This window comes from Vitis riparia, chromosome 10 (assembly GCF_004353265.1).
Source record: "Vitis riparia cultivar Riparia Gloire de Montpellier isolate 1030 chromosome 10, EGFV_Vit.rip_1.0, whole genome shotgun sequence".
NCBI classification, from domain to species: Eukaryota; Viridiplantae; Streptophyta; class Magnoliopsida; order Vitales; family Vitaceae; genus Vitis; species Vitis riparia.
In genome coordinates this window covers 21368579-21382774 of record NC_048440.1, presented here as the reverse complement: position 1 = coordinate 21382774, position 14196 = coordinate 21368579, and the positions used below count along the sequence as shown (strand labels likewise).

The 14196-nt window shown below is 37.2% G+C and overlaps 2 protein-coding genes across 2 annotated transcripts; both read left to right on the top strand.

Annotated features, from left to right (window-relative positions):
• The first annotated feature begins 160 nt into the window (after positions 1–160).
• LOC117923998 (ER membrane protein complex subunit 3) lies at positions 161–8078 on the top strand. The gene is made up of 8 exons (XM_034842539.1): positions 161–334; positions 421–514; positions 1905–2024; positions 2115–2163; positions 2603–2702; positions 2831–2892; positions 3073–3131; positions 7717–8078. The coding sequence occupies exons 1-8, from the start codon at positions 183–185 to the stop codon at positions 7819–7821; spliced, it is 741 nt and encodes a 246-aa protein (XP_034698430.1). The 5' UTR covers positions 161–182; the 3' UTR covers positions 7822–8078.
• A 3521-nt stretch (positions 8079–11599) lies between these two features.
• Positions 11600–13238, top strand: LOC117922845 (fruit protein pKIWI501). The gene is made up of 2 exons (XM_034841032.1): positions 11600–11724; positions 12397–13238. The coding sequence occupies exons 1-2, from the start codon at positions 11710–11712 to the stop codon at positions 12844–12846; spliced, it is 465 nt and encodes a 154-aa protein (XP_034696923.1). The 5' UTR covers positions 11600–11709; the 3' UTR covers positions 12847–13238.
• The last annotated feature ends 958 nt before the right edge of the window (positions 13239–14196 follow it).

Sequence of the window (14196 nt, the reverse complement as noted above, 5' to 3'; positions counted from 1 at the left end):
TCACAAATAATTAATATGGTTTTAATTTTTAGTGTATAACTACTAGGGACTGTTTGGGCAATTCATAAGCTGAATGAATATTGAAACGACGTCGTTCGTAATACAATGAAACGGCGTCGTTTAGAAGTGGAAAAGCCTAATATTGACGATTCGTGCGAGGGGTGAAGCTGTGTGTGGAAACAATGGCGGAAGATCTGGTGCTGGACACGGCCATCAGAGATTGGGTGCTTATACCACTGTCGGTGGTGATGGTTCTCATCGGGGTGCTCCGCTATTTCGTCTCCAAGCTCATGCGATCCTCTCAAGTGCCCGATTCCAAAATCGTTAGAGAAGGGTTAGAAACCCTAGCTCCTGCATGTTAGCGTAATCTATTCCTGTGATTTCATGTGTCTGATTTGATTTTTTTTTTTTTAATTTCAGGCAGGTGATTGTTAGGGCTCGAAACTTGCGGGCGGCGGCGAATTACATTCCGGCCAAGTCGTTTCGTGCTAGGAAAGTTTACTTCAATAACGAGGTTTGTGTGTCTGTACGTTTATTTTTTAAAAAAAAAAAATTAATAAAATTTCTGTTGATGGTTTTGACTAGAAAATTGATGTGATACTGATGAAAAGGTTTAGGTTTTGATTACTGAATCAGGATGGTCATTACTAATTATAGGAGGCAAAAGGAAAGAAAAGAAAATCAAAAGCTAACGTTTCGAAATTTTCTTTTCATTGATTTATGCTTTTGTGTTTAGTTTATGCAAACTTTTCTGGCAAGAATCGCCAACTGTTGTCTGGTTCTTATTCTTACTCTTACTGTTTTAGCTGTTAATTTTTTTTTTATCCTCAGTTTGGTTCTTTCTCGGAACCAAATGAAGTCTAAACCTTTCAAGGATTGATGCGGAAGATGGAGCTCTAGGATGTACATTTTGAAATTAATAAATTATGAGTAGGAATGAGTGTCTAGTGAAGATTTGTGCTTCTGAGAATGACCATAACAAAGCAAACATTACTCACAGAACTAGAACAGGATGGATGAAGTGGAGAATTGCTCCTAGCGTGTTGTGGGTTGAATCCATGCTTCCCAATTTGAACGGAAAATTATGTGGTAATTATAAGGCCAACTGTTTTTTGTGGGAAAGTATTAAGCTGTTATGAAACAATATGTGTATAAAGTGAGTGTAATTGGAATGAAACGTTGAGATTGATGAGTAGCAAGGCAAGAAAAAATGAATAGGAAAAGAATGATGTAACACTAGTACAAGGTTTTAGAAAATTGGGTGTGGCAAATGTTTTGGTCCAATCCATCTGGTTGTGATGTGTCCAACCCAGCAAGCTGGGTTCATGCATGCATACATCTGTTCGATATACAGGTGTGAACAGGGTCTGGATGCTCCACTAAATATATACTATCCAACTTGAGCATAGGTATTAAGGTTATAACAACATCCATGGATCTGCAATCATCAAGATGGTTTGAGTGCTTCCTCATTCAAGACCTGGTTTGGTTCTTGACATGCCAAATGAGCATTATTCCTTTTCTTTGACTGCAACTCGTTGGTGTAGTTCAAGGTGAAAGAATCTAGAAGGATAAATGAAGGCCCTTACGGACGTGGTGTGAGACATTAACTGATGACATTGTAACACAAAATATCGGTTGCTGATTAAACCCAAACTAAATGCAAATTTCATCCTTTTCTCATAGCCATGTCAACATACTTTTGTGGATCTAATGTATATCACTCTAAATTCATGTTTTTAGTGTATCTTTTGGCTGGCTTTGCTTTATGGGCTGCCTCAATTGTAATAACTCATAGAAGCCAGGTCTTTTGAGGGAGTGCATCCACTGAAGCTAGCTTGCAGTGTGCCTTCTCTTGTGGGTTATTCTAATGCCATTTATGCACATTTGCTTGACCATGGCAGGAAAATGGATTACTGCATGTTCCTAAGGGTCAGGCGCAAAATGCTCAGGCACAAATGTTCTCTGATCCAAACATGGCTATGGATATGATGAAGAAGAACCTTTCAATGATCATACCCCAGGTATTGCTGTCGGTGTTTTCTGTTGCTATTCTTTAATGTAATAGATCAGATGACTAACCATTAATTACCGTTTTTTACCCTTGTGGACAGACTCTTACTTTTGCTTGGGTTAACTTTTTCTTCTCTGGATTTGTAGCAGGTCTGTTTTTCTTTTTTTTTACCTCTTTATCAAGTTCAGGCTTTCTGAGTTGTTTCATTTATCTATTTGATGAACCTTGAGTTTTCTTGAGATGGGGCTTTATGCTTTTTGTTTATTGCTCTTCATTTGCTCATTTTTTTCAGGCTCAAATTGCTTGTTATGTTATCAATCTATTACTTTTCTTGTGTATTTCTATCAATACTCAGTCCATTTGTTCCTTTTTCCCTTTTTTTTTTCAATTGCTCCTTTCCAGAATCAGGACATTCTTTTTGCATATACAACAATTTTTGGAATATCAGTCTTGAATATTCCTATATTTATTCTTTTGCTGTATTGATCTTCACTTTTCCGTATAATTGTTTATATCAACATTATTTTTTTTGATAGGCAAGTTTATATCAACATTATTAGAATCTGAATCTGTTATTTTTTTCCCCAGCCAAGATACCTTTCCCCTTGACTCAGAGGTTTCGCTCCATGTTACAAAATGGAATTGATTTGAGCACTGTAGATGTTAGCTATGTCAGCAGTCGCTCCTGGTACTTGCTTAATATCAAGAACAAGAAAGCTATTACTTCCAGCATGTCAAATCTTTTGCTTTGAATTTGATATTAACCTTTAGAATACTGGGCTGAATGTCTTCTAATTTGCTGTAATCTTTTATCAGGTACTTCCTCAACCTGTTCGGATTAAGGGGTTTATTTAGTCTCATTCTGGGAGAAGAAAATGGTTTGTATTGGTTTATAAACTCTAAGATGATGCTTTAGCCAACTGTGTGATAACTATTTGATTTATCTCTCTTTTCTCCTCCTTTTCAAAGTACTCTTTAGACTTTATACGTTTTTTTTAAGAAAAAAAGAATAAACCCTCTTTCAACTCATGAGAGGCTGATATGATATTTTGATACAGCCACAGATGATACCCAGCGTATGATGCAAATGAGTGGGTTCGGCGTTGATCCTACAAAGGTATATTATTTTCCCTGTGATTACTCGGTGTCACATAGTAACAGCCACTATTTATTCTCTTTCATTTTACATGAAACAGCACTGCACAAGTATGTGAAAATACCCTAAATTTTTTTTTAAAAAAATAAAAAGCAGAAGGTAAAAAACCTATAGGATTATGTACAGTAGTCTGTGATAAGTTGAGGTTTTCCTGTGTGCCCTGATGGTGTATGTCTTAAGTGTTCTTTTGTAGTAGGAGGTGATTTGCATGAGCTATGGATTTATTATTATTATTTTATTTTATTTATTTTTAGTTTTTATTTGGGGGTTTGATTGGAGTGGGTGGCCACTTAACCTGTGAGGAATTCAAAGCATTGGTTTCTTGTCTTGAGGATTGGATTATTTCCCTTTAGAAATATGCCCTAAGGATTTTGTGATTCCTGTATGGAGCTTCCAAGGGGTAGATTGGAATTTTTTTGATAAGAAAATGGCAATAGTATTAATATAAAAGAACCAAAAGAGGCGCACCAAAGTACACACGGTGTATACAACAGTGGTCAAAAAGTGCCAAAAGGGGCGTACCAAAGTACACAGTATATACAACGACCACCGAAGAGTGCCAAAAGGGATAGGGAAAACAAAAATGCTCATTCCCTCAATCTAACACCAACCAATCAATAAATTGTCTAAGGACATAATTGTATTTTTTATAAACAAATTAGACCAAGATGACAAGTTGCACAAAAACAAGAATTTCAGCATTTGAACAGAGAACTCCACTTCTTGAAATATCTTCTATTTATCTCTTTCTATATTATCCAAAAAGGGCATAAAAGCGTTGCTCTCCAAACTTTTTTCCACTTTCTTCCAACAAAAGAGTCATGCCACCCTAAAAGGATCTCTCTTATTGTAGAATGGATCACCCAAGACACCCTAAAAACAGAGAACAAGAGCTCCTACAACACCCTCACTTTTCCACAATGCAAGAGGATATGATCAATTGACTCCTCATGAGCATAACAAAGGGAGCATCTTTTGGCTAAAGACCAACCCCTCCTTTGTAGTTGGTCTAAAGTCAAAACTTTTCCACACGAAGTCTCCCAAGCAAAAAAAACTCACCTTTGGAGGAACCCATGCATTCCACTCTACACTTGAAGGAAAAGGCTCCACCCTTCCTGCCTCAAGGATAGAATAGAGGGACTTAATAGAGAAGGATTCACTCTTTGTTGCCACCCAAAACATCTTGTCTTCCCCTTCCACATCCACCGCCTTATCTTGAAGCCTTGAAAAAAAGCACTCCACAGTCTCAATATCCCAGTCATTGAGAGGTCTAGAGAAATTAGGAATCCAAACACCCTTCTTATTAGAGTGCATCCACGAGTCCGCCACCCAAGCCTCTTTACAGCTAGCTAGGGCAAATAAGGAGGGGAACAAGACACACAAAAGCTCATCACCACACCATTTGTCTTTCCAAAACTTAATCCTTCTCCCATTGCCCACCGTGAAGGAAAGGGGTAAGATTGGAAAATGCTGCATAGTTTTAAATTATGGAATGTTTAGACTGCTTTCATTCCCTAGGCACCAAGGCATGACAGGTTCTCATTTGTCAACCATGGCATCAAGTGTCAGGTTTCATCTCCTTCTTTTGCGACATACCCATAAACAATAGATGTCTAATGCTTGTGTTTTTTAATTAAAAAAGGGCCTTTGATGCCTCGGTACCACCTTCTACCGATGTGCTGCTTCTTTCATGCCAACAACAGTAGTATAAGGTCCATGCTTTTTCAATCATGTGTCTAGCTCTTATGTGATCCCAGCCAGCTTGGGCCTTTTACAGTATGCTTGTTTAGTGTTGCTGGGGAGCTGATGTCATTTGTTTGTTCATGATCAGCTGTGGATTCTTACACCCAACCAAATGAACATAAATCTCACATACCCTTTTGGTTTCAGAAGGCATTACAACAAGGCCATGTGTAGTGTTAAATCAAGAAAAGCTTTTCACATTACCATATACTATATGTTAACCAGTGATCTAAGGTGACTTTTCTGTTGAACCTCCTCCAACAAAGATGAGTTATTAGTTTCCAAAACGATGGGATAGATGAAATTTTATCAAGGAATGGCTTAGGATAGAGCTCAGGGAAGGCTTTTGCTATTGAGTGTAAAAGGAATTCAACATTTGACTGGTTAGGTTATTACGGGTTGTGAAACATAGGTTCATCAAGGCTTCTAGAATCTAGGCTGATTGGCCCTCTATGGACAAGGAGATGCCAAGGTAGGTGAGATAGGTCAGCTCTATCTGTTCATGAGTAGTGCATAGCCCTACTGAAGATTGGACTCTGTGTTAGAGGGAAATTTAATGCCAGCATTTGCATTTGACTTAAGACTTATTGTACAGTCTGGCGCTAATATGTCTGCTTGTCTACTAAGATGTTATTTTTTTCCTGTTTTGTATCTGTTGAAATGTTCTCATTTGTGTAAAGAATGCCTAAAAAATTTGACGAGAACCATCAGAAAAAAATTGAATGAAGAGTGATTTGTATCCTTCCCCATCTCATTTTTAAATTTTCAATTACGTTCCAACATTTATAGAGCAATTAAGTTGTAAATGAGAGGGTTATACTTTTCATCCACTGCAAAGAGAAGGATAATTTTACTTTTCTTCATAACCTTTATTCATTCCCTCCATATGGCTGCTCAAGAGTATGGATAAGATGTCTTGTTCATTGGATGACCATGACATATTATGCTGCTGCGTTACAGATTGACATGCATTCTTTGACTGACTAGATAAATTGGACTTCTCTTGTGTTAGCCTTTCTTTTATAAGTAAAGACCATCCACCAAGACCAACTTAAGGAAAGGTGGTAACCTCAGTTATATTTGGTGTATATGCAACAAATAGGCAGACAAAAAAAAGGGGTACAGCAAAGTACTAAAATTACACTACATAATTCAAGTTATCTAGAAATGACATAAAATGGCTTTCCCGAGCCTATGCCAATTGACCCTCCATTGTTTCTGTTTCAACTTTCAATGAAGATGCTTCCTTGCCTCTGAATGTTCTTCTGTTAATGTCCTTACAAGTCTATATTAAGAATCTAAGATCAAGGAAGCTGTCTTCTGCACTGCCTTCTTGCCCTTCCATACAAGGTGACATTTATTGGCATTCACAGCTCAGTCAAATGAGGGTGGTGGCCTTTGATGCTGCTCAAGTCACATCATAGGTGCTTCATGTCTTGCACACCTAGGCATGACAATGAAAGTCAGATGTCTTGAAGGTTATGGTTATTGTGTTCTGCATTCATAAGTGTCTCAAATGCCAAAAAGATGGAATCATCCTGTGTTGCCCATTTGCCAGTGGTGGGGCAAGCGGGCAATGATGAGTCACTTGAGCTAGGCAATGGTTACCATTTCAGTTATTACTTGGCAGATCAAGGCTTATTCTCTCTCATGCCTCAACCAATGGCTAAAAGGGATGAAAGCAAGTTTACATCAAAGCTAATGTTTATGAAAGGATGTTTCTCTTTTAGAAGTGACAACAAAAACCCCATCATGCCATCTGATATTCTTCTAGTATAAAGTTGTTACCACATCAAACATCATCACATGAACAGTCTATGTTACAATGATGGCCTTAAAAAACCATCATTAAGAGTGTTAGCCAATAACCCTCCATTTTAGGGGACCTTTTTCAAAAGGAAAAAGGATAATGTCACAGGGGTTCTACTCATTAAAGACTTGGAGCCAGGTTATGGAGGTTCTTTTTGTTTTTTTGATAGGTAATAGGTTATGGAGGTTCTATCACCGCTATTGCTTTTTGTGCCTATCAAAAAAAAAAAAAAATCACAACTATTGCTTTTTGTGGTTCACCTGTAACAGCTAGATTGTATTAGGTTGAGCCGTTGGGGGTATCATCTGCACTGGAAAGGGTTAATGCCCCTTTACTTGCATATTTCACAGTACAGTCATGCTTCTTGTTCTGTGCTTTTTCCCTTCACTTTAAGGGGTTTTCCATGTTAACATTTACCATCCTCATCCTTGGTTATTTTGCTTCCATTTTACTTTGAGAATGTTGTCTTAGGGCTATTGTTTGGCATGCTTACAAGTTTGTAACTCCCACCCTTTAGGAGGTTGATGCATCTTAAGAAGCTTTCCTATGGTTGCCTGATTGATTTCCTTGCTCATCTAATATTATCATCTAATTTTGTTTCTTTTTGCCTTTTATTGAATCTGATCTTATTCCTGCCAACCAAGACCATGGCATAAAAATGTTGTTGCTTATTGAAAAAAACAAGGAATTATCGAATTAAGTCTAAATATTTCTGAACTTTGGTCTCATTTGCATGATAATAAATTAGTGAAATCAGATGAGAGAAACAAAAAGGTTTTTAAATGTTTTCTGTTCATTAGTTATTGTAATCACGGTCTAAAGAACACAAAGGTTCTCTTTTATTCATAATGGAAATAAGAATAAACTTTGGAAAACCCCCAAAACTTCTTTTTCACCTTTGTTTACTGAAACAGGATATCAGAGAGTACTAATGAATGGCTTGAAAGCAGAAAAATGATTTCCATCCTAATAATTTTCCACTTTTCTTGTCAGAGCTTGGGTGCTGAGAAAGACAGTCTCGACATAGTTCAGCATGAATGGGCCCTACCCAAATTCGAGCAGCGAGCTGAAGCAGTGTTGAGAAAACTCGTCAGCTGAAATATATTTTACTGCATGGAATTGGCTACTCCATAGATAGGGTTCAAGCACTGCCTGGTTCTCTTTATGTTTTCTGCTTAACTGAAACTTTCGAGTCAGCTATCATCATATTCACCCCAGATTTCAACTCTTTATCATTGAAAACTGGTGAAATCACCTTTATAGTATTCACCTTAATTGCAGTCTCACAGTTAATTTGTGTATCAGAGAAATTTTCAACATTTTCCAGTTTTAATAACTATTTTATCTTCGGAAAATTGATTGATCTCTTAATCCTTGTATCCCCATCCTGCAAATATCCTCATATTCACATGTTGTAACATTGGCTTGTTGGTGAACCGTCCTTGGATATGTATTATCATCAAGTCCAAAATAGGAATTAGAAGCCCTCATCCTCTTTTAAGGCTTGGGTAGGTGATTTATTTAATATTTTTATTACAGAATGATAGACAGGTTATGGCTTATACCAAACTCTTTACCCCTTAGAAGAGTGCATGAAATTGGAAACCCATGAAGTTTTGGTGGGCGCTTCTGTACTAAAAAGATTCTGTAAATCCTCTAATTCCCATGGTTGCTGAAACTTTCTTTTGAGAACAGTGATTGACATTTGCCTCTCAAAAGGCCCACCTCTCAGGCATCTCTTTTACAAGGGACCAGGTTAGCTGCTAACTCAGATTGGAAAAAGGAAAAGAGGGAAAGAAGAAAAAAAGTGATCGCCGACCAGTCATGATTTGGACTTGGGAAAAGAAAAGCAAGCTTCCCATGGATAGAGGTTGATGGACCAGCGTTGCCTCCTCGAATCAGGTTGGTGTCACTCTAATCTTTGCAAGCTAGTATGCTTTTTCTTAAAATGCATGCTTGGAGGTAAGCACTGATAAAACATCAAGTTTCAAATGTAAGCTAATGGCTTTTTCCACTGATTGATTGCCTCCAAAGCATGTATTCCCTATTGTTCTTCATGGCTTTACTCACTGTCAATCCATCAAGATTAGATTGGATCTTGTGGGATCCTCCTAATGGTCCCTTTATATTGGTAAGTATGATTTCACTATCCTACGTTTTTATCAAATTGCTTTTTCTAGTCAAATAAATTATTCGTCTACCTAAATGTTGATGCTAGAAATAAGCCTAAGAAAGGGTATATGATTTAAACCTCAGGAATCAGGATGCCTGCAACCGTAAGATGGGTGTAAGCCTGAAATGAACGGTGATTTGGGTTTATTTTAATTCGATTAAATATATTTAACTTTCATTAAAAATTAAAATAAAAAGGTAAAAATACACTCAATATTTTAATTTCAGAAATTGAAAGAATAGAAAGGAAACAATTTTCACTTTTGTTTAAACCGTTCACCCACCAATTTTTTTTGTTTTTCTGACGGTTTGGTATAGCCGTTTACCTCATGGGCCCCACACAACTCGAAGCCCATTAGTCCACCTCACCAAGCCTTAAATGATTCAGTTGGTGGGCCACCCACAGGAACCCTTTGCAGATCAAACCCAGCAGCTCAGACAGTGGGGCCCACCACGTCAACCGAACACAAGGGCCATAGGCCCGTAACCCATGGTGACGTAGGCCCGGCAGCACCCGTGCCATGTCCCTATTCGCCAACGGTAACCCTCCAAAATCATGTAAGAGAAATAGGGTCCACTCTGGCCTGCACTCCCCACCGTCCAAACTTTACATCAACTTTTTATTTTGTAGTCAACTTTCAGAATCACCACATTGGTACTCAAATCCAACGAATCATATTCACAACTGACGACACGTACGTCGAGGCTTTTACCCACTTACGTCCAAAATTTCATGTTAATCTGTATTGAGATCTACACTCTCCACACTCTCAACTTCACCATCGTCCTTGGATCCGTGGCAATTCATGGAAATGACCTAAACACCCTTTCCATTTCTTCCACTTTAAAAAATTCAAACAAACAATTAATTAGGACTAGCGGCATGTTTGGTTACTGTTTGTCTAACTTAAATATAGGTAAAAGCGATAAAGTGGGTCATAGTTAATTATCATATAGATGAAAAATGATAATAAATATTTTGATGACGTCATTAATTAATAATTAATATATAAAAGTCCGATTCAATTTTATTATTTGTATATATAATTTTTTAAAAAAAAAATTAAAAATCTGATTTTAATGTTCATTATGAAATTACAATTAATCTTTTAGTCGAAAAACACGTGGATTTTGGCTATAAATCTCATGAGCTGCTATGAAGATGATGTCCCATGAAAAATTGAATAGACACATTTTAACGTGGGAGAACATATATTGAAGTAGACAATTCCTCCACGCTTGTGACATCATTATATTTGGTTTTTATAAATCATATAATTAGTTTTTATATCGCACCTAATGAAAGTAAAATAAATTACCCCATAAAAAAATGATGCTGAAAATGTTTTCACTATTAAAAAATGAGAATACATGTGGGTGGCACTTTTCTGGCACAATGGAACATGATCAGAACTATGACTCAAATCCGACGTGGCACATCCGACGGCTGCATGTGGGTCCGGAGTCACGTGGATCCTACCTGGAAAGTACCAGCAGTGGGGCCCGACAGGGTTCATCTTTAGAAAGGGCGGTTTCCAAAGGCCAAAGGCAGCTCTCATTGTGGTTGAAACAAAGAAAGAAAAGTTGGCCACGGCAAAATTTTTATTTTATTTTCAATTTTTGGTGGGCCCATGGGTTAGGTTCATGATCATCCTTGATGGTATGGGTCCCACGTTTCGGCACCGCCCTGGACCCCACCCACCTTGGCTTTTGCCTCCTGTCCGTTCTTCAAATGCTTCAAACCTTAAACATTGTGTTTTACAATTACACTTTGGACACAACTTTTCTCAACATTCAGTACAATCACTAAAGCGTCCAAGAGCTTTGAATTAGGGTAATAATGATTTGATGAAAGAAAAAAAAAATTCAAATATTTGACATACTAATAATTCTTGGTTAACATATACAATAAAAATCAAAATTTTAATTGTTAAAATTATAATTATTAAGAGATGGTCTTAGATAAACGATTTCAAACAAGTCTTGTAAGACGACCCTTCCGTTATCGAACGGAAAAGAAATTTCATCGAATCAACATATAAAAATTGCTCTAAAGATAACAAATCGATCTTCTCTGTAAGCTTAGATATATTGAGAATTATCATAATAAAGTAATATTTTAAAGTGGGATAAATTGTATCGTAATGGTGTCTAAGTTATATTTTAAGCGTACGTTAATAATTCTTTTGATGAGTACGATTGAAACTTAAAAATGAAGGGAATTTGTAGATTTCAAAGCGATCCCGTGAAGCAAGGGGGGTAAATCTTGGAGAGGACATGGTTAAAAGAGAAGAAACAAAAAATAATGAAATGCCAACATGAATGCATGATGGTAGTCACCTAGTTGCCCTACTGCACAAAACACAGCGAAACCCACTAAAAAAGGCTAGTTGATAGCTGATATGGGAAATGGCCTCCACCATATGGCATTTCAATTTCAATGTATACAAAATTATTTACTATAATAATGGTAATTTTAAATATATATACAAACTTTCACCTAAAAATACTTTATTCAGAGACTAGACATCCCCAATGGCCCTTTTCTGTCAGTGATGTGGCTGGGATGTCAATTTGCCAAGATTCCTCCACTCCTCTCTCTCTCTCTCTCTCTCTCTCTCTCTCTCTCTCTCTCTCCTCCTTATTAATACTTTTATCGCTACAATGCATTTGCTTCTCCATATATATATAGCTATCATTCTCCTTCTCTTCACCTCGCTCACAACCACCCCTTCTCTTAGGCTCTAGCTCCCAACTCCCTTCGCTTTTCTCTTCTCGAGTCGATCAGTCGCAACACTTCCCTTTCATTTTGCCATGGCCACTGTTGAGGTACCTCTCAACAGACTCAACTGACAGCTTTTGCTTGTATATATACTCATCTGTCTGTCTCTCCGTTTCTTACTAAAGATTTAATTCTAGCGTAATTTTCACTAGAAGTTTCTTTTCTATTTGTTGATGATCCAGGTGTTTTTTAGAGTATCATTTCACTATTTTCTGAATAACCCAGTTCTTGTTTGTAAAATCCTCATCTGGGTCTAGATGAATGAATGGATCAGAAGCAGAATCCATCATTTTGTGATCACCCAGTTTTAGAATATGCAAAACTGGAGTGCATGGCACAGTATGAATGGATCAATATTATGATCATCATGGAGCTTAGCTTGATCAAATATTGATCCAGCAAAAAGTAATGGCAGCCAACATTATTGGATCCCATTCATTTGATATAGAAATAGCTCTCATCATTTTTGCAATGCCAATGAAACCTCATTTCATTCAAAGTTAGAATAAGAATGAGAGATTCATTTAAACCATATAATATCTGAATTGGATATTTTATGCTCACTCTGATATTGGCGACTTACTTTTTTGGCTATAATTATTGGCATCAACGTTAATTCATTGTTTTTCCTATGAATATTTTTTTATTCGTGACAAAGTATTGTCTCAGTAATTTCCATCAGAGGGTTATTTGTTTAACATCAAACGGGATTCATGCAGGTTGTATCAGTCACCGCAGCATTGCCGGAGAATGAAAAAACCGAGGAATTGAACAAGGTGGAAGAGGGAGCCGTAAAAGAGGTAGAGGCTCCACCGGCTGCTCCAGAGCCAGTTACTGAAGAAACAAAGGAAGAGGCTCCAGTGGAGGAGGCAGCGGCACCTGAAGCTGAAGCCAAAACTGAAGCTCCTGTTGAAGTTGAGACAAAGGAGGTTGTAGAGGAAGCCGCGGTTGAGGAGGCAGAAGCAGAGAAAACCGAAGGAGAGACTCCAGCAGTGGAGGCAGAAGCCGCGGTTGAGGAGGCCAAAGAAGAGACTACTGAGGAGGCAGCTGCAGCTGCTGCCCCAGCCCCAGCAGAGGAAGCTGCCGCCAAGGAAGAAGAAGAAGCCAAACCAGCTGAAGCAGCAGAGGAAGCCAGCACAGAGGTTCCTGTCGAGAAGATTGAGGAATAGATCTACCTAGTGAGGGCAGCAGCAGTGGTGGTGGGGGTGATGGTGGGGTACTCTTTTCTAGGGTTTGCATGTCAAAGTTGGGAATTAAGTTACTAGTTTTATTTTAGTCTTTTTTTATTGCTATGATGAATGGTAAAGGGTTTTGAATGGGGTTTGGAAGCTTAAGAGTTAAGATAACCCACTTGGATCCACGTCAGCATATTTTGCCACTTGGCAAATATGCCCATGGTGCTTAGGAGCTTCAATGGGAGATGACTAAACCATAGAACTGCACCACTTTTCAGTAGCAGGGGATGTTGGTTTCAAGAGGGTCCATGAGTTTGATATGGTGTGTTGAGATGTCTCTAGCCTTGAATAATAATAATAATAATAATAATGATATATTCTCGTTTTGATGATAATTATCATATTATTCTCTCTTTAATACATTAGATCGTCCCATATTCATTATCGATACAAGCAGATAGCCAGAACTCAGCCATAGTCTTGCTGTTAATCTAAATTACAATCCTATTTTCAAAACATTTTCTTTAAAAAAAATTTCATTTCAAAGTTTATCAAACTTGATTTTTTAATTCCAAAAAAAAAAAACCTATGGCTAATGTTTGGAAATGGTTTTTAAAAATGGTTTTTTTATCATTTTTTTTTAAAAAAAGATGAAAACAAGTATGATCCATTGTTTTCAAAACATGAAAACATATTTTAATTATTTTCATTTGTTTTTTGAAAGTTATTTTAAAAATAATTATATAAATGCAAAAAAATTGATTGAAAGTAAAATTATTTTAAAAAATATTTGAAAAAAAAAAACAACTAAAAACATTCCAAATTTCTAAATAGGCTTTCATTTTAAAACAGACTTTAGAACATTATAAAACTATTTTTGAAAACTCTCAAATAAACACAATATATATATTGTGGTTTTAATGAACTCTTTTTGAAAACTGATTTTCAGAAACAGTTTCCAAACAGCCCTATTGGCCAGCTACATGCTGCAAAAGAGAAAACATGTTGCACGGCAATTGAAATAAAAAAGAGAAAACTCTGGATGTGTCAGGGACCTACATTGGATATATAAACACTGATGACTGGAACCTAAGAATGCCAAAAGAATGTTTAAGCAGCGATAGCATGCATACCAAGGCTGGAGGCGTCCCGCATCATGTGCCTCCACATGATGAATGTGAGTATGAGAGGCCCACATGACCAGGTTCTGCCAAGTACAAATATCACCAACAGAAAACACCTTTCCAAACCAGCATAAGCTTCAGTAAAGCACATTGCACACTCTTTACCAAACAGCTTCGTTGTGTAGTAGAATGTAAAAACAGTGACAAATCCAAAGAATAC